General features: G+C 46.3%; 1 protein-coding gene and 1 long non-coding RNA gene across 2 annotated transcripts; both read right to left on the bottom strand.

Annotated features, from left to right (window-relative positions):
- Positions 1-1,228: 1,228 nt before the first annotated feature.
- Positions 1,229-1,945, bottom strand: LOC135912603 (uncharacterized). The gene is made up of 3 exons (XR_011507159.1): positions 1,875-1,945; positions 1,721-1,749; positions 1,229-1,278 (listed from the first exon to the last, which is right to left on the bottom strand). It is a non-coding gene; the product is annotated as an uncharacterized lncRNA (long non-coding RNA).
- A 9,456-nt stretch (positions 1,946-11,401) lies between these two features.
- Positions 11,402-23,173, bottom strand: LOC135912614 (uncharacterized). Its single transcript, XM_065445109.2, has 8 exons — positions 22,845-23,173; positions 19,823-19,860; positions 16,308-16,389; positions 15,132-15,160; positions 14,169-14,223; positions 13,873-13,916; positions 12,835-12,928; positions 11,402-11,676 (listed from the first exon to the last, which is right to left on the bottom strand). Exons 1-8 carry the CDS (start codon positions 22,885-22,887, stop codon positions 11,561-11,563), a joined length of 501 nt encoding a protein of 166 aa, XP_065301181.2. The 5' UTR covers positions 22,888-23,173; the 3' UTR covers positions 11,402-11,560.
- Positions 23,174-25,391: the final 2,218 nt, after the last annotated feature.

Genomic DNA, 25,391 nt, shown 5'->3' with positions numbered 1-25,391 from the left:
GAAGAGGTACAAAAGGTGTCTGGGAGAGCCGCCAATGTATTGCGACGATGGTGCTTGTGGGGGTTTAACAGGTTTGTTCTAGTGCGTGAACTGAGGAAAGCAATACGTGTGCCGGTGCTAACATTCGCCAACACCATCACCTGCCTGTCCGTAGGAACATGCCAGTGGATGGAGCATGGTTAGTGCGGTGTTGGACGACTACCTCTGGCATGTCATGGGCGTGTGGCAGTCGAGGCTATCCAGGGCGACCTCGTATGGTCCAGCCTCGAGGCACGTGAGGCAAGGAACAAAGTAGCCTACGAGGGACGTCTTCCCCTCACTAATAATGAGCGCTGGGCCCAGCGCGTGTTCCCGTACCCCACCCTAAAATGCATGAGCACGCAGTGGAGCAGGCGTCTCTACAACCTATGCAGAAAGTTCTCCCTCCTTACTGACCCCATACAAGAGGACAGCGAAAGGAAATAGTCGGTAAGGGTGCGAACAAGAGTACAGCAAGCGGAGACGTCGATGTGGCAAGCCGCTATGGACCAAAAATCTAGCCTGGTCCTGTATAGAGCCCACTAGACGACCATCTCTGTGGAGCGGTTGCACCACAACAGTGTTCGCAGTCCCCTTCTGTTCGAGACCCGTGCGGGAGCACCGCGAACTAAGGTGGATAGACGTCGCTTCCATCAGCCGGGGGACCGCAGTACGGTGCAGTGCAGGGCATGCTGGGACGACGAGGAGAACATTGAACCCATTGTGCTCCGATGTGATCGCATTTGTCCTCGTCAACCGGATGGCACCACACTTCCCGAGGCACTTGGTTTTGTAGAAGCGCGAAACGGTTACTATACAAACGTGCAACCCCTCGCGGCGACTTCCATCATGAAGGTGAGACTTCTAAAGTAGTGGTCAGGGGGGCAGTGACCAAGGTGCATGCGCTCGTATGTTTCTAGAACTGATGTAGATTTTCCTTTTGATCGTTTTGGTCAGTGCACCACGATGTGCGCACCCGATGCGAAGGAAAAGGCCACAACAATGTCATCATCATCATCATCATCATCCGAAGATAAGTTTTGCGTCTACTTTCTTTTCCACCACAGTGCGCCCTTCAGTTGATAGTTGGCGTTTGTGTTGCCTAGTTCTCTTCTCGTGTGTCCGTGTCTGCGCGCCTTACCTCCTTTCCCGATGAACTATGTTGCTGACACTAGCTCTAGTATGAGGGAAAAGAAAGTTACGTACTCACACTCGTACATTGAGGAAGGGCAACCACTTATGCAACACTCGTACCCCGGTCTGCACTGCAAATGAGGAAAGAAGTTCATGCTGAATGACGCGTAGCAGTTATCTTCAAAAAGTTGGACGAGTCTGCACAAAAATGTAATCGCGGACACATTTATTCGCGTTTCCGTAACAACGAAACAGGATTTCAGTTTAGCCCACATTTACTTTAATTTGGCAACTTTTATTATTTCACCTGCTCAAAATGAGCCTTCGGACGCGTAAGATTGCCGGCGTCATCAAGCAATCAGTGAAGTCAGAAAGAAGCATTGCGCGCCTCAGTTCAACTGTCAGCCCATTGAGAATGTTCTTTCTTTAATAATACAAGAAAGAGGTATATAGAAAACTGCGCATCCTTGTTGAATGGGGTGTAAGAAGTTGGCAATATACAGAAATAGAATTACCAATACAATATACAATTGGCAACGCATACAGAAATGAACTTGACCATACTTACTGAGCATGTCACAGACGAAACGTCAATGCCTGCCAAGAAGAGAAGATTTATTGACTCGCTGGAGGGCATATCTACGCATTAGAAGGAATGATTTCGATTTCGCGATTGGATGTACGCCCCGTATATGCCAAAAATTAAAAGCAAACGTGCTCACAACGAGGATCAGTCTGACAGTTTCCAGAACTGGAGAAGTTGGCGTGGGTAACGCAGCGCTGACTAGCCGAGCAGTCACCATCCTGCAGAATGCAGACAGTGAATTAGTGAAGCAACACGGCGATATGAAAATGATGTGAATGAGCACTTCACTGCGCCAAGAAACGACAATCGCGTGACATGCAGGTTGGGAGAAAATTAGTGACTCTCTTGCTTTCGTGATCGGGGTACCACACATAAGTAGGAACGCACAAAACATACATACATACGTACATACATACATACATACATACATACATACATACATACATACATACATACATACATACATACATACATACATACATACATACATACATACATACATACATACATACATACATACATACATACATACATACATACATACATACATACATACATACATACATACATACATACATACATACATACATACATAATATAATAATAACATATGGGGTTTTACGTGCCAAAACCACTTTCTGATTATGAGGCACGCCGTAGTGGGGGACTCCAGAAATTTTGACCACCTGGGGTTCTTTAACGTGCAGCTAAATCTAAGTACACGGGTGTTTTCGCATTTCGCCCCCATTGAAATGCGGCCGCCGTGGCCGGGATTCGATCCCGCGACCTCGTGCTCAGCAGCCTAACACCATAGCCACTGACCAACCACGGCGGGTATACATACATACATACATACATACATACATACATACATACATACATACATACATACATACATACATACATACATACATACATACATACATACATACATACATACATACATACATACATACATACATACATACATACATACATACATACATACATACATACATACATACATACATACATACATACATACATACATACATACATACATACATACATACATACATACATACATACATACATACATACATACATATATGCATACATCAGGAGGATTTCAAAGAGAAAGCTGTGAGGGAGGCCTTTCTTTAGCAACGTATACAGACTAGCAGTTAAACGCCAATAATTTCCAGGCTGCAAATTAACATGCCAAATAACTAAATTATGAAAAAAGAAAATTGAGACTGTAATTTCTCCCAACCAGAATTAAATAATATTTCGTCTTTCGCATCCCTAATTTCTCGCTATTATCCGGTCTAGCCCTTTGTTTTCTTTTTTTCCCTCTTTCTCCCTTCCCGAGAGATCTGATTAGACAGAGTGGTCAAGCACTTTTTACTTCTTAATTAATACAGGCTTTCAAAAACGACAGCAGCCGCACTCACCACCTGGCAGGTCGTCGCAGAAGCGGCCATACTGTAACCTGAAACACAATGTTGGAACCATATAATACGCAGTTCCTACGGCATGCCTATGGGACGCGGAACGCACGCACCAACGTTAAGGTTGAAATGAGGTACAAAATTAACGTTAATGTAAGAGCGCGCGGTGCATCGCTGTCTCAAATGTCAACTAAAGTTCGCTTCAGCCGAGGCACAAATTTGACTGTCTAGATCGTTTACATGTTGCCACCGCTACATCCATGGGTCATCCGCAGTGCTAAAGAATCATGGAGGACGTTCAGCGTAGATGCATGCTGGCCTCGCAATATTGCGGCTTGGGTATCGCAAGTGCGCGCGGTCGGTAGTGCTTGCCCTCCGTTTTGAACTTTGAAGGACAACGTTGCGGAAGCTACGTAAGTACGGCGTGGACACAGCGGCCTCACTCCGCACATTTCCCAGTGCAATTGTTCCGGATCTGCGACGCCTTCTGGACGGCGTCTGCTTCAAGCACTACAATTACAGCTTGTGGGCGTGAGTCCACGTCAAAATGACAGCTGTTCTAATATGCGACGTGCGCTGTTTTTATCGCGAGTTGCGGAAACATGTCACTCAGCTCGTTTATTGTTAAATAAGCTAAGATCCGCGACGCCTGTCATGTAATAATTGGATTATATTATGCGGCACGAAAACGCTAAATCTGAACGTTACAGCACACTAGATAACGCGCGCCTACATATTGCAGCAACAAGAGAAGTCTCTCTAGCCTAGGTAGCGTTGCCTGACATATCTATGAAACTAAGTGTTAGAAACTTCAGAATTCGTTACCTGCGCTGGCAAAACTGTATAAATAAATATGGCTATGATATCCAGGTTCACTGAGGCTCTTGCGTTTGTTGGCTGTGCTCACGGTTCTCGCCTGTGGCGTCGACTCGAGGTGTTTCGTCAAAGCCGAAAAAGTTCTTGCTACCAATCGCCTCATTTACATGGGTCGCAAGAATCCCGGTGACGAAACCGTGGAAACAGTTGCACTGTGCGTGCAAGCGTCCGGCCTGCCCAGCGAGCCGCATCAGATTAGTTTAAAGACAAAGAGCCTTTTAAGCGAGCCTCTGCGAAAGTTGCAAGCACTTGTTCGCGGTGTTGCTCCACTGGTGCAGGTACGATTCTTAAAGCAAGCATTTACCATCCCCATTTCCGGAGTCAAATTAGCACACGCCGGACTTAATTTAGCTGAAAGGTGCCACGCTTTTCATGAAGTTCGCGTGTAATTGTAAATCAATAATCGCTATCGAAAATCAGCGTCGGGCATTGTTCAAAGGAGAGAATGCAGGAAAAAAAAAACTTATTAGTGTACTTTTTGAAAAATGCAGTCACGCAAGAGCTTGTGCGAGGAGCCGGATAGCTCGAAACCTCCGCACTTTTTCAAAGTTCTGTGAAGTGCCAGAAGTTCACCACAAGGTAGAGCATTACGTGGAACCCTTAGCTCGATGCAAACGCCGACGTCAGAATTCAAACTGAAGTGACACGCAGAAATGGTTGCATTAATTATTCGATAACTTAGTTTATTTGGATTACGCTTCTTGCGTTAAACATAGAAAGCTCAATATATCAGTGACAGTTGAAAGGGCATTGCATTTGCTGAGGAATGCATTATGCAACCGCGAAAATGACAACGGACGGAGAAGGAAACACACAGGGCAAGCGCGCTGTTCCTGTGTGTTTCCTTCTCCGTCCGTTGTCGTTTGCACGGTTACATAATGCATTCCAATATCGACCACCAACTAGCCCGCCTCTCCCTCGCAAACTTGCTGAGGCCCTGAACATTCTTTCAAAAAATATGTGCGAAATTCGGTAGACCAATGAAGAAAGAAGCACTGAAATATGAAGTTTGCGAATCCCCAACTATACACACTCAAAAAAAAAATGTTACGATTCTGCGAAACCCACCAAGCACGGCCAACGCCCAGAGCCCCCCATGGAAGCACTCCATGGCTTTGCGCATATCCTCGAGACTCCGTAGAACCCTCCCACTGTCGTGTCTAGCACGTCTCAAGCAGAACGACTGGGAAACGACAACGGAGAACGGCGATGCTTTTTATTCCAACAGTTGGCCTCGTGCAGCCGCTGGAGAGTTCTCGCGTGATCGTGGCGGGGTTTGCGCAGGCCCGCTCAGTAAGCGAGCAGTCACCATCTGCCTCTGACGGCGTAGTACACGCGACAGACTGCTTATCGGAGCATAGCGTGCGGGCAAGGTCAGCGGCTCTTCTTTTTTCTTTTTGTAGTGCTTGGTTTCCACGGCAGAGAGTGCAGCAGATGGCGCGTTCTGGGAAATCACTTTTAGCGACGCAAGTGTTCACTGAAGAACGGGTACAAATTAGAGTGGCTCGCACACATCAGAGGCGCGCTGTGCAAAAGCATACTCACAGCTTCCGCTGTTCGTTATGATGAACCAGTTAAAACAACCTAACATAGGAGTTGTGTGTGCCCAATCGAATACGATTGTTTGTTTACGGTAGATCTGCAATTAGAATTAAAGTATGGTGCTTAGCGTCCTGAAACGTCGCAGTGCGTTGTGAGGCCGAGAATCAGTAGCGAGGGGGCTGTCGATGAATTTTGGCCACCTGGGGTTCTTGAACGTGCGCTCAAACTACGGTACGCTTTTGCATTCTGCCTCTACCTCAATGTGGCCAGCGCGGTTATGATAGAGCCAGTGACATCGTGATCGAAACACAGCGATTTACATCTCAGTCCACTGCGGTACCTTTTATTGAGCCTAGTGAATAAAGATTGTTAGTTAATCCTTTATATTGGTTTTATTTCCTTGTACCCATCAGAACAGATATGTCACAGAGAGAGCATGTGATTAAAAAAAAAGAAACCAATCTCTCTGACTTGAGCACGTGTTATTGCTTACAAAATCATACAGAGTGAATGACGAACCGAGACTGTAGACAAAACAATAAGTTTAAATGTTAAACAGCAATTCCTAAGAACACAGAACACTTATGAGTATAATTTAAATGCAGTTGGCTGATTTAGTAGCATGGTAAACGCGGACCTTTGTGTTTTTACGATAGTTACCCCTGGTTTGGTCCGTGCATCCTAATTACGCGCGTTACATGACACCATCACGTGACACCACGTAAGTTGCGTGACTGCGGGGCACGTGTAAACACACGACTGTTGGGGCGGTGCCCTACTCACTGTTGGATGATAACGAATAATGCCGTGTTTACCTTACCACACGTCATTATGACACTACCAACGAACAGCGAGGATTCTTTTGTTCGATTGAATAACATATAGCATTATTTGACTGGCCACTGCCAGAGGCTGTGGACCGGGCATATCCGCTCACGGAAGAGATTTTTGGTGTAACTGGAAACGAGTGGCTACTTCCTACCGCACGACCACCACGGCCATCTTGAGTTCGTCTCACTTGACCTCAAAAACGTTCCGTGGCTCTAATGTAGCCTATCTTCACATTTTTCAGCAGGTAATGTACAAAAACAGATATTCATGGGCTGTATACATGCATTATTGTGTTGCAAAAGAGCAGAGGAAATGAAGTGAAAATAAAACTGCAGACAAATAGTCAGTGAGGCTAGCACTGTTTGCAAGGTTGAAAAGCTGGTATATATAGACATTTGAACCCCCTCATGTGCGTAGCCCACAATGCGCACGCTACAGTAAAAGCCAACAAAGCCTACAACAACCCTTGGGAAGGTTTTCTGCTTTAAATAGCTCGGTACCATGCGCACGAGGCGCTTCAGCGCCAACTACTCCCAGCAGCCCCGGCCATGGGGGTGGCGGCGCGCAGTTCACTTACTATTCGGTGTATTGGTTGTTGTTGTTGTTGTCCTGAGTGGCCGTGGCACATACCCACAGTGGGGGATTGGCCAAGAATCGGGCGGTTTAATTAGGTGCCTAAAATAATAATGATAACAAGGGAGTTAACAATTTGGACGAGTGAGTTTAAAAGTAAACGTTTTGTGTTTGGAGAAAAAAGGAAATAATCAGATGAAAACCGGGTATAAGATAATAAGAATAATAATAACAATAATAATTAATAAAAGATAAGAAATAAAAGAAAGCTATGGTTGGGAGGGAGAAGGATCAATCTAACATGGAAATCGATTAGTTTCAATGAGGTAATTTTGGATCGCCAAGCAAACATTTCTGTTGCTGAACCCAACAATGGAGGCTCCAAAAGATAGGATCACAGGCACTGATAAAGTCAGACCAATAGAGCGAAGCGGGATTTCGAGTAGTCGTTTTCTTATAATAGAAAAACGTTTGCAAGACAACAAGAAATGGTCGATTGTCTCCGCTTCGCCACAGAATGAGCATAATGGTGAGGGGACCAGACCAGACCTGTGGAGGTAGAAGTTCAATGCAGGCATACGGCAGCGCAGCTTCGTGAGGGACACTTCAATTTTCCGTGTTCGGCAAAAATCTCTGTTCCAAGGGTGCAGGAGATGTCCGTAATCCACAGAGTTAGTAATTGCGGAGCCTGATACTGACTGTATAATGATACTCCTGCGAAATCTAGCTGCAGTTACATAAGCAGTCAAAGGGCAGCAACGAAGAATCGGGCCACTTATGGATGCCTTGGCTCCCGAGTTGTTATTGTTGTTGCTGTTGTTGTCGTCGTCGTCGTCGTCGTTTTGTTGTTGTTGTTGTTGTTGTTGTTGTTGTTGTTGTTGTTGTTGTTGTTGTTGTTGTTGTTGTTGTTGTTGTTGTTGTTGTTGTTCGGAGGAGTGGCTGTGGCACATGCCCACAGTGCACATTGGCCATGAATAGGGTGGTTAAATTAGGTGTGTAAAAGAAAACAATGGAGCCAACAATTTGAACGTTCCCGAGCTTTCTAGTAGTCTGAAATAGCTTCTTTTCCTTCTTCGTCGCGGTTTCTGAAGCCAGGGTTTGCTCAATGTGACCTTACCTTTAGAGAGAGGGAAACAGATGAAAGGGAACGAGGGGAGGGGCAAGCGAACGATGTAAACTGGGCTCTGTCCATCGGTTGCCCTACAGGTGAGAAGGATGAAAGAAGAAAGAGAAGCGCGGAGTAATCCGTGGCTCTAAACATTCTGTTTTCACAACATTTATACGCGCGCACCTTATGTGTTAAGGCGAAGTTAATTAAGACTGTTTAATTATGGTATATTTAATGAAGGTACTTTAACTTATGAGCATGTTAATTAAGGGGAAGCTAATTGGGGCACAATTAAAAGGACTGACAGCTGGCCAGAGTGTGTTGTGAGACGTTGATGGACATGAGATGACCTATATTTACAGATGTAGAATCCAGCACGCTCTTCGCTGTTTAAGTAGAAATTGTGATTTTAAATTCGCAACGAAAGTCTCAAAAACCAGTAACTAGCGAGGGCTGACGGTGAAATCTTGGTACTTCGGATGTATTTTACCCGATTAGTGTATGTAAGTCGATTGTTATTAAGTGCAGCATAATTATTTCCTAAAATTCCAGTTGGTATATTATTACACACTCTCATTATTCTATGCTTCTGAAGTCAAAAACGCACGCGTGGCTACGGCAACACGCTGAACTCCGTATAACACGTAAATGCGTCATTTCGTTTTCGGTCCGATTGGGTTCGTTTTGACTGGTTCAATACCAAAGAAGTTGGACAGGAAAGCACGAAAACACGTAGCTATTATTGCAGAAACACTTTAACCATTCGGAAAACATGAATCGCGGGAACATCGACCTAATAGACAAAATCGTACTTTGTCACAGCTACTGCCACACTTGTCGTCTGCCTCCCACTAATGCCGGCGTATAATCGCTATCGCGCCTACCCGAGACCGTCTTCAGCATGCTTCCAGCGAACGACTACATCCTTATTGCAGAACGAAAAATTCTGGTAAAAAATTTTACACTGTGTTTTCCACATTAGAACTTCACGATTACACACTCTGACCTGTAGGCTTTCCATTGCACTAAAAAGAATGGTACGATAAAAATTGGTTTTCAGTCCCTTTAATTAAGGCCATGCTAATTGAGGCACTGGAACCCACGACCTTTGGTAGGACTCGAACTCGCGAACTTGCATTGTGCGCACCTTGTGAGGAACGCGGTTCGTCACGTGATGTCGCTGCGCTTCTGCTGACGTGGCCTCGAGTCACGTGACTCCGCCAGTGGCGCCACCGGACGTAGCGTCGCTTCTGCAGACGTGGCCACAATGGTTCACATTCATCCATGTAGGGATAGCTAAGTGACCCTTGATCTTTTTTTTTTCTTCATAGAAGTTGATTCGCCGCGTTCCCCGATGTAACGAACTTCGACGAAGCCGCATGATAGCCTACTCCTTTATGCAACAGATATACCAACGTCGCACTGATGTATCTTTGCTTTTGAAATATGATAATACAGCGCTAATTCTAGTTCACAATGTTCTGGAAGACCACTGAGTGCTGCTAGAAACTTCAAGCTAAATGTAAATAATCATGAATGGAAAGGTGAGGTAAAAAGCCACCCTCAGAAAAATATTCGAAGGATTGCTTGACGTAAGGACAGATTTTAGGTTTAATTTAAAGAAGTTATGCCTACTTAGTGTTTATAATATAAATATAATCTAATGAAGGTCCGATCCATTTTTTGTAAAAATTATGCAGTAAAACTAATTGCCTATGACCGTAAATACAAAAGAAAGGTTCAGCGTTGTGCTTGGAATCCTCGGATGGCATTCAAATTCAACAACTTGGCATTCATTCAACTTGGCGCCCTGCTGGATGGAAGTAACAGCGCCCCGTGAGCTACGGAACGTCTGGCAACGCTGGCAGGATGAAGAGCACAGCATGCGCCGCACATCGACGGCGGAGCACGAGGCGCGACCGACGGAAAAACGCACAAGCACAAACTTATATTTTGGAACCAGCACTTTATGATGGCCGGGCGTAAGCCTCCCATGAGGGAACGTCGGGGGCTTGCTTCGCCGCTGCCTCACGGGCGTGCTGGGTCGCCCAAGTTTTGTCGTCGAGGGCGGAGCTCCGCCGAGCCTCATGCAACCTCGACAAGAGGGTCGTGGTGTTAATGTGTGTGTACTGTGCTGGGCACTACCACAGGATATGCGGAAGCGTAGCCGGGTGAATGCCACAGCACCGGCAGTTGGGGGCAGTGTAAACGTCTGGGAATATAAGGTGGATGCCGGCGGGTGAAGAGGGTATGTGTTTGTTTGTAGTGGACGCAGGGTGTTAGCATATGCGCCCGGCTGAACTTGGGATGAAGTGGAGGGAAGGTTCGGCGACTGAGGTAAAAGGCCTTAACGAGATCGTTATAAGTAGTCAGATTGTCCCTAGTGTCCAACTCGTCTCCAGTGACTCCGGCGTGGTTGACTAGGCCTCGCGCATTGGAGTGGGTGACCTCGTTGAGATAGGGAAGGTGTGAGTGGACGGGGCCCGCATGGGCCGGGATCTGTACCAGGGAGATCATGCTCTCTTTAGAATGTGGTGCCTGGCAGAGGATGCGAAGAGCTTGAGGGGTATGCACCTTCTTTCCTCTTCCGTTTGTTCCAAGTTGTGCTAATTTCAACGAGACGCCATGGAATGCCAACTCGCTCCAACAGCCACACTTGGTTCCTGTTCCTACGATTTGGAAGACATTTTCTGCGACGGCAGCAGGCTCTCACAGCGAACACCTGGCACCTTCTCTAGAACAACTTCACTTGATGTCATCTCCGAGGACGCGCACAGATGCCGCAACTCCCCAAAGTCGTGCGGGGCCCGCGAAAAAAGTTGAATGAACTGCCGAGCTGCAAAGGTTCGAGATGACGCAATGGTCAGCGATCGGCTTTCTACGGTGCCTTGCGTTAAGGCATGCACAATTTCTATCCCAAGATGGTGGGTCGAGTTTTCTTCGCCACACGGCGAGGTTGAAGCCGATGAGGGTGACTGTGTAACAGAAAATATGAACGCAGAAAGTGAACCCACTTTTTCAGTTGTGAACTGCTGTCGCAGTAGAAATGATCTCGAAGGAAACACAGTAAGGTGAACTCTGAGGATATCTACGGTTGTCGACCATAGACGGGAGAACGTGTACTCAAGATGAGAAAAATAGAGAATTTATGAATGAGCTAAAGCTCCGCATAAAAGGCGGTGATTGATGGATGCATGCATGTGGGGGTGAGGGAGTGGGAGGGCTTAGTACGAACAAAAGGAGACCGCGTGGGCGCTGTCTTTCACACATTTTGCCAGGCGCAGTAAAGTAAAGGACACTATAGCAGGACTACCGCGAACGTGCACACCATCACGCGGCATTAATTTATTTTAATGTCATTTGTCCACAGCCGATACGTGCTCGCAACGGGACAGACTTCTTGCTCGAGCAATGGCGCAAGTGGGGCACTGCACGGTGTCTTCAGTGAAGTCACCGATGCTTCTAGCGGGTAAGCACTGAGGTGGCCGAGGCGCAACCCTTGCACGCGTAGCTGTTGTCGCGGTTCACCTGTGCGATGCTGCTGGGTCCACACTCGACGCCAGGCTTCTTGTCCACACCTGCAGCACGAAAAAGTATTTGCGGTTATAACAAAAATTGTCACGAAGCGATGACGTCGCGTCTCAAGGAGGGCCAAAGCTGAGAAGCGCGGACTACAGCGCATGTCTCTCAGTAAGAAGCGATCCTATAGTGGGCCTAATACTACTACAAAAATCCACACAGATGCAATCAATACGGCATCTTTTCTTCCGCATGCTCCAATAAAACAGTTTACAATGACTCATGCCGGGTTTGTCGTGACCTAATTGGCGACAGGCAGCGATACAATAGGGCATGTCTCTGCATGAGCTGGCTTCACGCAAGTAGAGATACGCAGCCATTTTTTTTTTCATACAAACCAGGCGAACGAAAGTTTAACGCAAGGGTGCCGTCGGCAACACTTTCTTTTCTGCTGTGTTCTGTTTGCCGTATCTATACTAGCTGACCTATGCGAACTTGACGGTGCTCACGCGATTGTATAAGCATGTGGGCGAAATGCTCATCGCTTCGCTCAAGTGAATCGCTTGATGCCATGCAAATGCAGAAGTGGAAGCATGTTTGAAGTGATCAATTGAGAACACAGTTATTGATTGATGCTGCTGTCCAGTAGGAGAGCTTAAAGTGCCTTGGACGCGCGGACAGCTCTGGCGGTGCTTTTCAAGGGTCCCAGCTTTAAATGGAACCCGCAGCTTGCGCTCGACACAGGAATAAATATGGCTGCACAAGATATAAAGCACTTGAGAAGTTGGTGTTCTCGAACGTGGAAGAGGCTTGCAATTCAGAATGCACGCTGAACGCGCCGCACTTGTAAAGCCTGGTTTCATTCACTCGTATGGACCTGATTATAGCGTCAGGTTTATAGGAAAGCACAGCGCAGCGATCACGTGGCAAAGGATTATTTGCATGACCTGTAGTTCTTTTGCGTGAGTGTACACATGGAGACTCAATGTTTGAAGTACTGGCCCCATTCTCACTCTCCCACGCACGTTCTTTTCTGGGCGGGGGTGGGGGTGGGGGGAGGAATAAGTGCAGGGCGGTGATGCAGCGAAGTGTCGCGAATGCATTGATTACCGAGCTTGCAGCGAAACATTAAACCCTCCCTTCGAAAACACGCGCTCTGTTTTGATAAAGTGTGAAGCCAGCCACGAGTGCACATGGAATTATGAAGCTGCACTTACAAACGGAGCGGTCGGTGCCGTAACAGGGACACTTGATGCACACTAAACCGGTCTTCTGGTATCCGCACACCTGGTCCGGACCACACTGTGGACCCTGAAATAGTCGAAGGTTAAAAAAAACACGCTGAATAAATACCTTATAGAAGGAGCATCAAAAGGAAAAGAGGGGCACTTTCGGTTCGTGCCAGCGTCGCATGTTAGAATCAGCGCCAGCTAATCTATACCAGCCTATGTTTAGTCCAACGTAAAACCAATGAGTCTTCAAAAGGAGTCCTATTACGCCCCTTCCAGCCCCCCCCCCCTTTTTTTTGAGCGCCAGCCGACGCCGGACTTCAGCTGCAAATTTCCCGACCTCATCACACGGGCTAATCAACAGTCCTGGATTGTGTGGTCCTTCCTTTGGCTCATGTAAAATACAGGCTGTTTTCTGCTATGCCTATTAAGTAGCCTGCTCAAATTTATACCGGGATACTATGCACCCGCGTGGGCGCCTTAATATATGCTAATATTAACGTTAAAGCTGTCATTTCCTGCACGATTGCTCGTCGGGTGGTCTATCTCTGTAGGCGCCACTGGTGTTTCCCTATGGGCTGGTTTAAATAGATGTATCTTTTATTTTATTTTGTTTATTGATTTAGAAAATACTGCAGGTCTTGTAGTGGCCCTTGCAGGAGGGGCAGACAAGTACAGGAAAAAACAAGGAAATGCAAGAGTACGTGAGTAGCAAAACAAAAATGACCAGAATTACAATGGAATGACAACAGGAAAAAAAATTACGATTTCAGACACACTGCACCAAAACAAGATAAGAATAAGCAAACAACATTTTTCAATGGTCGCATGTTGAGCTGTCAACGCATTCAATGCTTTCAGTGTTAATAACAAGTGATATGGGCAAGTTATTCCATTCGGTTATTGCGCGAGGAAAGAAGGTGAATGAATAAATAATAACTAAGATGCCACAACCACCCGACAATACCGTCATGAATAACACAGTTCGCTCAAATTATGCGAGTTTACTAGCAGCAGACTACGTACGCTTATCCCTCCGCATCTGGTGTCTTGATGTTCCAGGACCAGACCTATAAAAGCAAGAAATAAATAAATAACATTGTTCAAGTCTTACGTGTGACTTCTAACGCATCGACGAAGGGCACTTTTACGAAGAGAAAATTATATGTTCTTACATAATGTTTGCCACTACTTCTTGTTGTAGTACAAAGAACGTGCTCCACCTTTGCACTGACTTAATACTGGTCCATTTTAACCCAGCAAATGCAGTTAGTAGGAGCAGTAGGTGAAGAAAGAAAAGAAAAATAATCAAGCATACTTACACTCGTAGGGTGACGAAGGGCAATCCTTGAGCCGGCATTGGAAGCCAAACTCGCACTGAGAACAAGACAAAAGAAAGGGTGATGTTGGATGACTGTGACGCGAAGGATTAGCGTTGAGCGAATATTCGGAGCTTTCGAATAACCAATCGAATATCGGCCTATTCGATCGAGTCCTCGAATCGAACAGTCGCTATACGAAATCTGAATATTCGTTTCGAATGCATTTCGAATACCTTGCGTTTATGACTTTACACGGTGAAAACCAATTTAAGCAAAAACGTGATAATTGTCACGCCAATCACAGTACATGTAACAGTTGACAGTACTTTCGTGTAGCTCTAACAGCCAGTCTTTTCCGGCTAAAGGCACAACATCACTCGCATTGAAATGTTTAGCCACGCCATTCGGCAGTGGGTGTTGTTTGGTACTATTTAGATATGGAGAAGCTGTGCATTCTTATTGGTATAATTATGAATACGTTTTATTGTAACGTGCTTTAGACAACAATGGCGCCGTTTGCCGCGCGACAATACGAACGAGAGACAGAGAAAGGCAAGCCAACAAGCTTGCCTTTCTAAACCGGACAAGATAATGCATGACAGCGTAAGCTTCATAGAGCCCAGCGTTTGCTAAACAACTGGTCGTATTAGTGCTTTTAGTAAAGCAGGCTTTGTGTGTGCGGTATAATTACAGAACATTTCTAATGCTGTAATTACCAGGGTGAGGAACGTGTGATAATTATTGGCGAGACAGCTGTACTTTATCTGCAAACTAGTCGAAAAACATTCGGTATTCCATTCTGGCACTATTACATGCGGTGTCAAAAACTGCGATTCGCACACCAATAATAAACATATTCAAGGAGGCCTTCTGGGTGACATCTACACGAGTGATCATTCAAGGGGAAAAGTAATTAACAAGCTGCAGTGTCAATAGCTGAAGTAGGACGCTATTGATACTCACCGAGCATGATGTGGGAGAGACATCGATGCCTGCAGTGGGACAAAAGAAAAGAAACAGATGTTTTGCTTCACGCGATACGAAATAAAATTGCGAAGCAGTTTGTAATCGAACTTCAATGAAAATTACTTCCACGTCAATTGGTGGACAATGCTTAGGAAGAAGTGAATGCGCAAAATAAAAGGGTTAGTGGCCAGTCACAGATTATCGCATAAAAGTTGCGCTAGTCAGTGTCAGCGCCTACTCGTTTTGATCGGTTCTGCGCATTATCTTGTTTCTCAGCTTTAAATAGATCACCCACCCAGTTCGTTTCGGAGCATTGTAACAAACTGTTTGTTTTTTATACGTACGTATGTGTTTATGGATGTATAGTAACGTAAGTGTCAATGCCGATGTACTCTTGTTTTTACTCGACACACTGCGCATCAAATGTATACATGGCATATCGGTGTGCATTCTTGCTGCATTGAGTGGATGATTGTTGCATGTTGCCGTTCTGCTGACGGCTGGAGTCGCGGGTGTTCGGCCGGTTCTTTTTGTATGGTCGTTTATTGTGTTCTCATCGCGGGCATGTATGTGTGCGAGCTGCCGTGGGGGGGGGGGGGGGGGAGGCCATGGGTCTTGTTTTCGATGCGTGCTGCCTCACTGGTGGTGTGGGGCTCGTGTCGTGGGTGACAGTGCCTTGCTTTATTGGTATTTGTTTGCTTGCATTTCCTTTTTTTCTGTTTTTGTTTTGTTTGTTTTATCCACAACAAATGATTGTGTCTGAATCGTTTACTTTTTCCTTGTATAACTGTATGGATCCATAACTAGCCTATGGCTAAGGTTCCAGACGTTTTCGCATACCATTTTTTTGATAATCTAAATAAAATTTCTGTTCTGTTCTGTTCAACCCACCATGGTGGCATAGTGTTCTTTGGAGTTTTGCTGCTACGTCTGAGAGCGCGGGATCAAATTCCGGCCGCGGAGGCTGTTATTTCTATGGAGACGAAATGCGAAAACACCCGTGTACTGTGCACTGGGTGCACATTAAAGAGCCCCAGCTTGTAAATATCAATCCGCAGCACCCCACAATGGGACGTGCCTCACAATCATATATCTTGATTTTGGCACATAAAACACCAGAATTTATTTTATTTTATTTTATATGTAAGTTTTGATGCAAGAAGTGCTACTCACAACGGTGGTCGGTTTCACAGTTGGCCCTGCTCGAGTAGTTGGCGTGTAGAACGCACCGCTGACCTCCAGAACAATCGGCATCCTGCTTGCATCAGAATGAATCAATCAGTCCAAATGACATGTAATGCGGCAAATCATAGAAAGGACGAGAGAAAACCAATATGCAGATTCAAAGCCCATTCTGGAATTAAAAGCCCATTCCAGAATCAATGTGGAGCGAAGATTGCTTTCGTCAAGTGGTTAATTAGCTGCTTTACAACTGTACAACATTATGCAGCTTAGCAATTTGGTGCCTGCCCAGCAAATTAGTAACGCAGAACCCCCCCCCCCCCCTTCCGCGTGATCCATACGAGCTGGGATTGCACTGTCTCCGGATGTGGCCCACATTTCATCATGCCATCTTCGAGATTAGCATAGTTCATCATAGTACAATCTTCAGGGCTGGTTCACGTATTTCAGCAGTAGGCTTACAGAGCATACCTTCGCCTGAAGAGAAGACGTAGAAAGATTCAATTTATTAAAGGGATTATGCGCTTCAAGGCGTTCATTTATTGTACTGAGGTTTCTTAGGTGCCCTTTACTTCACTGCCTAGATCCCTAGAGAGCGTAGCCGCTACATCTGTTCGGGTACTACAGAAAGGGGCTACATGTAAGGTGATATCTTATATACGGGGGCTGTTCTGTGCGTAGGCTATCGGGCGAGGCAGCAGTGGCAACCACGGTCAGCAATGTCTGGGAGGTGTTCACCTAGAAAACATCGCATTATATGTGCGAGAAATTCGGTGACCGCGCTACAAACACAATGATACTCACTAACGCAAATTATGGGCGCAGCTGTTAGGTGCTTTGAATTTGCAATATATTGTGGCAAAGGACTTGATAGTGAACGACAAGGTCCTCCCGGTGGTGGCGCTGAGCCTCTGCTAAGCCAGTTAGTTTCGCAGCCACGGCAGACGAAGCCCTTCCTCAAAACTGAGAGCTGTGCGAGTTGGTGTGGCTCCACCTTAACGAAAAAGTGCGCGAAATCGACGTAGACGAAAAAGAGTTGCGAGTAGTGCCCATGTTTGTCGTTTCTCTCTTTCTCGTCAACGTACGTCTTTTGCGCGCACTTTTTCGTTAAGAAGGACGCAGTTGCACCAGTTGCGTCACTGCGTGTTCAGAAAGAACTGGCTGACACCATTTTGTATTACGATTATATTGTCACGTGGTAACGACAGTGAACGACGATACAGTGTCGAAACTGAGTTACAAATTTAACACTCTATTTGGCAAGCTTGTGCCCGACATAACAAGTAGCACTCAAGCGCAACGATAGCATCGAGCAGAGTTGGTGATCGTCGGAAACTTGATCTGCGGGTCAAGCGTGGCGGCTTTTATACATGACTCGCCGAAGCTAGCAGTGTAATCGCTGGTGCCCACGTGGCTTGCACAAATTAGTAAACAATTCGCATTGCGCATATAATCAGATTATAAAAATCTCAAACCATGGCAACCGACACAAGGGCGAGCGATAGCTAACGCGAGCAGACGATAGTGTGAAACGAACAATCGGGTGGATCCGCATGACACTACAGGTTTTCCCGCTCAGTTTAATCCAAACGTCATAGAAAATAATCCAGGTGGCAGCCAATTTAATCTGAGCGCCAGCATTTTTAATCCCAGTGCCAATAATTTAATCCAGGCGCCACCACATTTAATCCCAGCGCCATCCGAATTAATCCGCGTGCCAAGCCAACTCATTTAATCCTTGCGCCAGCCATTTTAATCCAAGTGCCACACATTTTAATTCCACTGCCAGTAAATTTAATCCTATTGGAAATTGATTGAGAAACAATTCTTGCAGAAGATCTCGTAACAGACGTCATGAATGCCGTCTATTCATTGATGTGATCACTATATTGCCGTCAGCACTACAGAAGCACTATTTCCCCGCTACCGGTGTTGTCATGGTTGCTTCGGAAACACTTACGTGTGCTATACCACTCGCTCATTTCCTCCTTTTCGAGTCGCATTTCCGGGTGACAAGAGACATAAGCGAGGCAGAATCGTGACGGATATTAAGCGACTTGTGTTGCGATCATGACATGCGATTTCCTTTCCTATCACATTCGACATCGTTCGCAAGGGTACTTGCTCACCATTACTCAGGCACTTGGCGTGATCACTAAGCGATACAATATAGATCACTAATCTTCTATTTATGCATGCGCTCTTATGCTTTCGACATGCATATCAAACGAAATGGTTCTGAGAATGTAACAGCTTGTTCTTGAGTGACATGATTAGGTCACTGTGGTATAAAGTTTGTAAACAGAGCACGCTCTTGCCCCCTCGTCTTGAGAATGAAGCTCACAGACGTCGGACGACAGCGCTTGTTTCCTCTTGTAATCTCCCTCTTTAAAACCAGCCGCCAGCGACAACACCCGCACGTGACGTCACTGCACTAACCCTTTAAAACTAACACGCCGAGGATGACGAGGCCGCCTTTGACGAAGATAGGTCCTCCTATCGAAACGTTGACCAGCCTGTCTGAGGCACTTTATCCCTGTTTACAAACTTTATACCACAGTGTGCTATTCCATCTGTCAGCCCCTTTCTTGTTTATGATTAGGTCACTATAGTGACCTACTCGACTTCACCGCCGTTGCACCTCTCCTAACCTGCCTACTAATATATCAAAGGAAATTGCTTTCAAAGCTTAAAAACCTGCTCCCTATCACTGACTCAAGTGACGTGATCACTAGTGACTCGCCTGACGTCACCACGCTTATCACGCATGCACTATCCTTAGTTTCCACGTGCACGTCCCTGAAGGGGCCGCTCTCATGGGTCTCCGCCGTTCGCGGCTCGCGTCTTTCATTTTTCACTGTGCTCGTTCGCTCGGTTACGCCACCGACGCCGAAGCAGGAACAGGCGCCTCAGAGCTGCGCTCTAAAAGATGCGATATTCTGTGCAATCATATACACTTCTCGGTGCAACCTATTCTCGTGTGAATGTTCATGTTTGACTAACAAAAAAACATCACTCTGTGATTGTTACCTCAAGAAGGATTGCGGATAAGTAAACGTACTTATCCTTGCTTAGGATACTTAGTATCCTTACTTATACTTTGTAAACGTTAAATTGAGGACGACGCAACGAGCTATCGATAGAAGGATGGTGGGTGTAACGTTAAGGGATAAGAAAAGAGCAGATTGGGTGAGGGAACAAACGCGAGTTAATGACATCTTAGTTGAAATCAAGAAAAACAAATGGGCATGGGCAGGACAGGTAATGAGGAGCGAAGATAACCGATGGTCATTAAGGGTTACGGACTGGATTCCAAGGGAAGGGAAGCGTAGCAGGGGGCGGCAGAAAGTTAGGCGGGCGGATGAGATTACGAAGTTTGCAGGGACGACATGGCCACAACTAGTACATGACCGGGGTTGTTGGAGAAGTATGGGAGAGGCCTTTGCCCTGCAGTGGGCGTAACCAGGCTGATTCTGATTCTGATTATGATGATGAAACGTACTCACCGACTGACAGGTAGCTGCTGATACAGCCGTAGCGTAGCCTGAAAAACACAAAGCAACAACAATATAACGACAGTGGCGTGCATTACGCATCTAGAACACTTAAGATGTGCTGCAGAATAGGTGTTGATTATTTTTTATATCATGTGGGATGTGATTAGATAGAATGCTATTCAGTTTATACCACGCTAACATTTTCCGACATTACAGCAGCACCCAAATCTTGCCGAAGTGAAATGGTAAGCTCATTATTAGCTGGATGTATGTTCGTGCTTTGCTTTAGCGAACAAGAATATGAAGCATCCACCACGTGATCGTTAACTTCGAGCTATCGTTCATCGATGCATGCATGCCTTCTGTATGTTTTTAATTGCTATGATATAAGGAGATGTATGCTTTCCCATACTACTTGTATTTGCGACGAGTGTCTGAGATTATAAAATAGCGGTCTGGAGATAAATTGATAAGACACAGCATCGGCGTACAAGGGAATTGCTGCTCTTTCGGGCAACAACAATAATCAGCAAGATTACTAGATAATTCACGGAATAACGTGTTTAGAGGGCAGGCCGTAACCGCATAATTGAAGTCAACCAGTACTTAAAGCATTAAGCTTCGACAAAAAAAAGTCCTTGCACCAGTTCCAAGAATGAAAAAAAAAACACCCACACACACTAAGTGTAAGAAAACTGCGACAAGGAGCAGCCGGCGCCGCTAAAAGTTCCAACACCCTCTATAAGAAAAAAACAATTGCTCAAGGTGCACAGGGAACGGCATAGCTGTCAAATCTTCTGGAAGGCGTAAAAGTGAAAACTAAGATTGCGGTAGCCATTATGACAAAGTGGTAGTTAAACGAAAAGCATAGCCGATGAAGTTTTTTTTTTTTTTGCTTGGAGCATGCGTCCGTTCCTCGGCACGCTACAATTCTATGAACGCGATGCCGTCTAAACGCTTATCGCGCAACCCTCGTTTTAGCCGGCTGCCACACGTCGCAGGTATATCGCATGTGAGAGTACGGGGAGGTGAGCCTTGACGCAATGTGGTATGCCTTGCAAGAGACTCGGGCACCAAAAGAACGAAAGGAGTACAGGCGTTACATGTGCTGGGAGAAGTGCCGGAAGGATTGGCTACGGTGCAATCCGTCGCGCCGGGAACATCGCAGAGTTCAGAGGGCGAAGGCAGCTGCTGACGCTGCTGTTGTTGGATGAGAAAACAGATGGGCGCCGGTGGGGCACGAACCCACGTTCTCGCATTACGCGGGCGATGTTCTTACCATTCGAGCAACCACGGCGCCGTTTTCCCATCCGCTTTTCGTGGTATTTATGTTCATCTACAAGAACTAAACCTGGGTGTGCTAGCCAGCGCCACACCTCACGGCCTGTTTTTTTTTTCACTCCCTTTTTGTGTGTGCGTGTCGCAGGCGTCAAGTGCACGTGATTCTTTCGGGTGAAGGCAGCTGGTTAACAAACCCACACGTGCTACCTTAAGGCATGTATGCTGCCGGATTCGAGGCCTCGCTATGGAATGAACGAGAGGAAAGGAAACCGAGGGCCCGACTTTTATTGGTCACCATAAGACGTCAAGCAACGATACCAAGGATAGCACGAGGGAAATTATATGCAGTTATTAAGTGAACTAAAGAAATATTCCGAAGTTTAGTTCAGGTAGGTAAAGATAAATACCACAGAAAGTGGATGGGAAAACGACGCCGCGTTAGCTCACTTGGTAAGAGCATCGCACGTGTAATTCGAAAATGTAGGTTCCTATCCCACCCAGGGCCCGCTTTTTTTTCATTCACTTTCACTTCTATTATTATTTAATTTCTTTAGTTCATTCAATAAGCACATGTAACTTCCAGTATACTGTTCTTGTTGTTTGTTCGCTAATTATAATATATGTAGTGCAACTGATGGTCTGCTCCGGACGACCACTTGCACTTCGCTTCTCGAAGAGGCTAACCATGGCTCGAGTGAGCTCCTGAAAAACACCTCGCAATGTGGTGAACGTTGATCAAATCCTGAATTCGGGACCTAAATGAGATTCAGCGTCATTCTAATGCAATAATCGTTCACATACCGCTGAGTTGCCCCCGTGATTTTCTTTCTTCCTTTTTTTTAATTTTTTGTCGTATCATGTCTCAATTCACAACGACAGAGGTGCAGCGTTTGCTTGTCTAATACAGCCACCAATAGAGATAGTAGTACTGTGACCGGTCAGGGCGGACAACAGAATTAAAAGCACGACAAAAAAATAAACTGTCTTTATGTTTCTGAGAACAGAAGGCAAGAGAAAGTGGAAGCGAACTCGTTCATTGGCTGGTTTATTCATTGTTATTCACAGAATATCAACTAAACTCGGGGCATTTGGCCGTGGCAACTTCGTCAAGTCGGAACTCGGGACATTTACTCAAAAGTCCAGACTGTCCACTTAAATTCGGCATGGCTGGCAACCTTATTGTTGCAACCCCGGCCTGCTTCAGTCGCCACTGTACACGGTGCTTGTTTGCACTACGTCTGCTACCGGCCAATCGAGCAAGAGAGCAGCCCAAAAGTTGGACGACGAGTCAACGAAAGCTTCACTTTGAAAAAACGCATTTCGCGAAGGAGATGAGTCGCGACTTAGAGCTTTAAGGCTGTGTTATTCATGCAATCTTTAAAAATGAGCTTCGCACACATGGTGTACTCAACTTGTATAGAGTCAATCATCGTGCTCGCGGAAATACGTTCATCAAAACTCATCCAGACACAGATGTTCTGCAATGACGCATATTTATAAATGACTCCACAAGGCCTGCGCGTCCTCGGAGAATGAACGACACTTAGTCTAGCCCAAATCCTGTCACTACCGCAGTTATTGATACTCGAGGTACCGTACGTTTTGTTGTTACGCGCCTAAGTGTCATTGACTTTTACCGAAAAACCAAACGCGTTCGCCTCAATGACCCCCATCGAACCACCTGCAGCTCCAGAACGTAACGGCCCTTTGACGCAGGCACAATAAAACGCGCCTGTTCGAGTGCGCTTACCGAGGACGGCCAGTGCAGCCAGCATAAAGTGGAAGGATCCCATCGTTGTTGCTTCGGAGGAACTCGTTCCCGTACCCACACACGCACGCACGTCGAGATTGACAACTAGTGAGCCGACAACGGAAGTGCCACGTTCTTTAAAGAGTAGCTTGCGTCGTTGGCCGCGCGTGGGCCCCAGGTCGCAGGTGCGAGGCTTGCTGGCCTTTGCGGCAGGTCGAGTGTCCCGAGTATCTTACTTCGCTTTTGCGCGTGCGTCTGTGTGTGCGTGTGTGTGTGTGTGCGTCGGCCCGACTCCACGTGCTCGCTTATCGGTACGGCGGTAAGGAAGGAACTGGCAAGCTCTGCACTTTCTAGAGGCGGCTTTGCGTATAGGCCACGAATGGATGACTGAACGCGACACACGGGTGCAACGGACTGGTCTGGGTCGCACGTGTCTGCTTGCGCCCGGTTAGCACTGAAAACAAAACAACACAATTAATTAGAACTGCGCATGCGTCAGCTCCGTGCGCAGTCTAGCCTCCAGTTACAGCTTCTGCGATGTTCCAGATTTACGCTGTTTTTTTTTTGTTCTTGTGAGTGGACACATAATGAGGAGGGAAGATAACCGATGGTCATTAAGACTTACGGAATGGATTTCAAGGGAAGGGAAGCGTAGCAGAGGACGGCAGAAAGTTAGGTGGGCGGATGAGATTAAGAAGTTTGCAGGGACAACATGACCACAATTAGTACATGACCGGGGTTGTTGAAGCATGGGAGAGGCTTTTTTTGCCCTGCAGTGGGCGTAACCAGGCTGATGATGATTATTATGATGATGATGATGAGTGGACGTTTCTGACTAATGAGGCGCGTCGGTACTGCGAGAACTATGCTAAGTAAATTATAATTAGATTTATATACCTATTTATTTAGTTTTCGCTTGACTCTCCATTAGTTGGACAGGCTGTAGCCTCGCACTTGTTTTTCCTTCTACATTTATTCTCTGCTGCCTTGTTTCTAGACGTTAAAGTGGCTTACGATAATCTTACCCATGAAGCAATCCTTAAAGCGGTAGAAGCAATAAGAATTGATGAAAGATATATGTCTGTGTTCGTAGCTACCTACAGATGCGATCATTCTACGTCCTCAGCGGGGACGGCCCGACACCCCAAAATTACAGTAGTCGCGGAGTCCCTCAGGGCGGAGCACTGGGTCCAACGCTTTCTGATCTAGCCCCTATTGGACTACTCGAGGACCTGTCAAGCACCGTACGACTCCCTATATCTACGCCGACGACATCTGTATCTGGACGTCGGCGATGACACGGCTTCAACGTCACGCTCGGCATCAGAAGGTGGCCTCATTGACATCATGCTACCTTGGCAAGCAAGGACTGGAGGTGACGTGGGAAAAGTGCGCAGTGGTGGCATTTACCCGGAAGCCAATGTCTGCATACGGCATATCAATCAACGGACAAGTGATATCATCTAGCAGAAGTCACAGGTTCTTGGGGGTTGTGACTGACAGAGACCTGTCATGGACTCCTCATGTGAACCACGTGAAAAAGCGACTGATCCATATTTGTCATCTGTTCAGGTTCCTTGCAGGAAAGAACTGGGGGATGCCCACACAATCCATGTGTGTTATTGCTGGGTTCCTACGGTGCAGTCTACCTGTTATATGCAACACCCGCAAAACCAATTTGCGTACAATTCAGAGCATTCAAGCCCAAGCTCTGAATATATGTCTTGGATTATCACGCAGCGCTTCAACGGCGAAAACTATTGCCGTTGCTCAAGCTTATCCAATCACAACGCACATCACAGTCGAGACAATGCGTGCACATGGGAGGCACATTGCCCGGACACCTTGCCACCACCTCGCCGCACTCACCGGGGAAAGGCCCCGCATGCCATTTAGCACAACTGTCATTGCATATCGTGTCTCGCTTACATCGGGGTAGACACCTGCGGCCAGACCAGTTTCTCCTGCATGGTAATTGTGCCATCCTGAAGGAAGGAAGGAAAACTTTATTTGGTCCTGCAAGTAGTGATAATCACTAAGCGGGCCACTCCCACGTCGAGACCGGAAGGCCAAGCCTCACGGCCACGTCGTGAGCCTGCTGGACAGCCCAGAATTGTTCATCCAGGTCCGGGCTGCGAAGTGCGGCCTCACACGTGGACGCAACCTTGATCGCCGAGTCTTCAATTCTTTCGCAAGACCAGAGCATGTGTTCGAGCGTGGCTAAAGCACCACAATATTGTCAATAAGGAAGTACACCTCAGAATTCCAGAACAAGTGGGGAATGATCCCACAACATTCGCATGCGAAGGTTGTGGGATCGTTCTCCCATTTTTGGCAAGTTGTCTTTTCAACCACTTTCGTTTCCGTTAACTTATCATTCATTTATTTCATTTATTACGTACAAGTAATTTCCCCTATGTTGTCCTTGTTGTCAGTGTTTGTTGGCTCCTTATGATACGGCTAATAAAAATCGGGCCCCCCGGGTAATCCCCTTTCTTCTCGTTATATCAAACATTCAGGTACTACGATTTCCAATGAGAAAGCTTC

Source organism: Dermacentor albipictus, chromosome 7, assembly GCF_038994185.2.
Source record: "Dermacentor albipictus isolate Rhodes 1998 colony chromosome 7, USDA_Dalb.pri_finalv2, whole genome shotgun sequence".
NCBI classification, from domain to species: domain Eukaryota; kingdom Metazoa; phylum Arthropoda; class Arachnida; order Ixodida; family Ixodidae; genus Dermacentor; species Dermacentor albipictus.
Note: the sequence above shows the minus strand (reverse complement) of the source record. Positions and strands in the feature narration are given on the sequence as shown.

Excerpts from the sequence above, each read along its gene's own strand:
- LOC135912614 (XM_065445109.2), bottom strand. The coding sequence starts at position 22,887 with ATGGGATCCTTCCACTTTATGCTGGCTGCACTGGCCGTCCTCG. Across the intron at positions 15,161-16,307 it reads CTGTGAAACCGACCACCGTT|GCATCGATGTCTCTCCCACA; the intron begins GTGAGTAGCACT and ends GTCCCACTGCAG. Across the intron at positions 11,677-12,834 it reads CGGCACCGACCGCTCCGTTT|GTGTGGACAAGAAGCCTGGC; the intron begins GTAAGTGCAGCT and ends TTCGTGCTGCAG.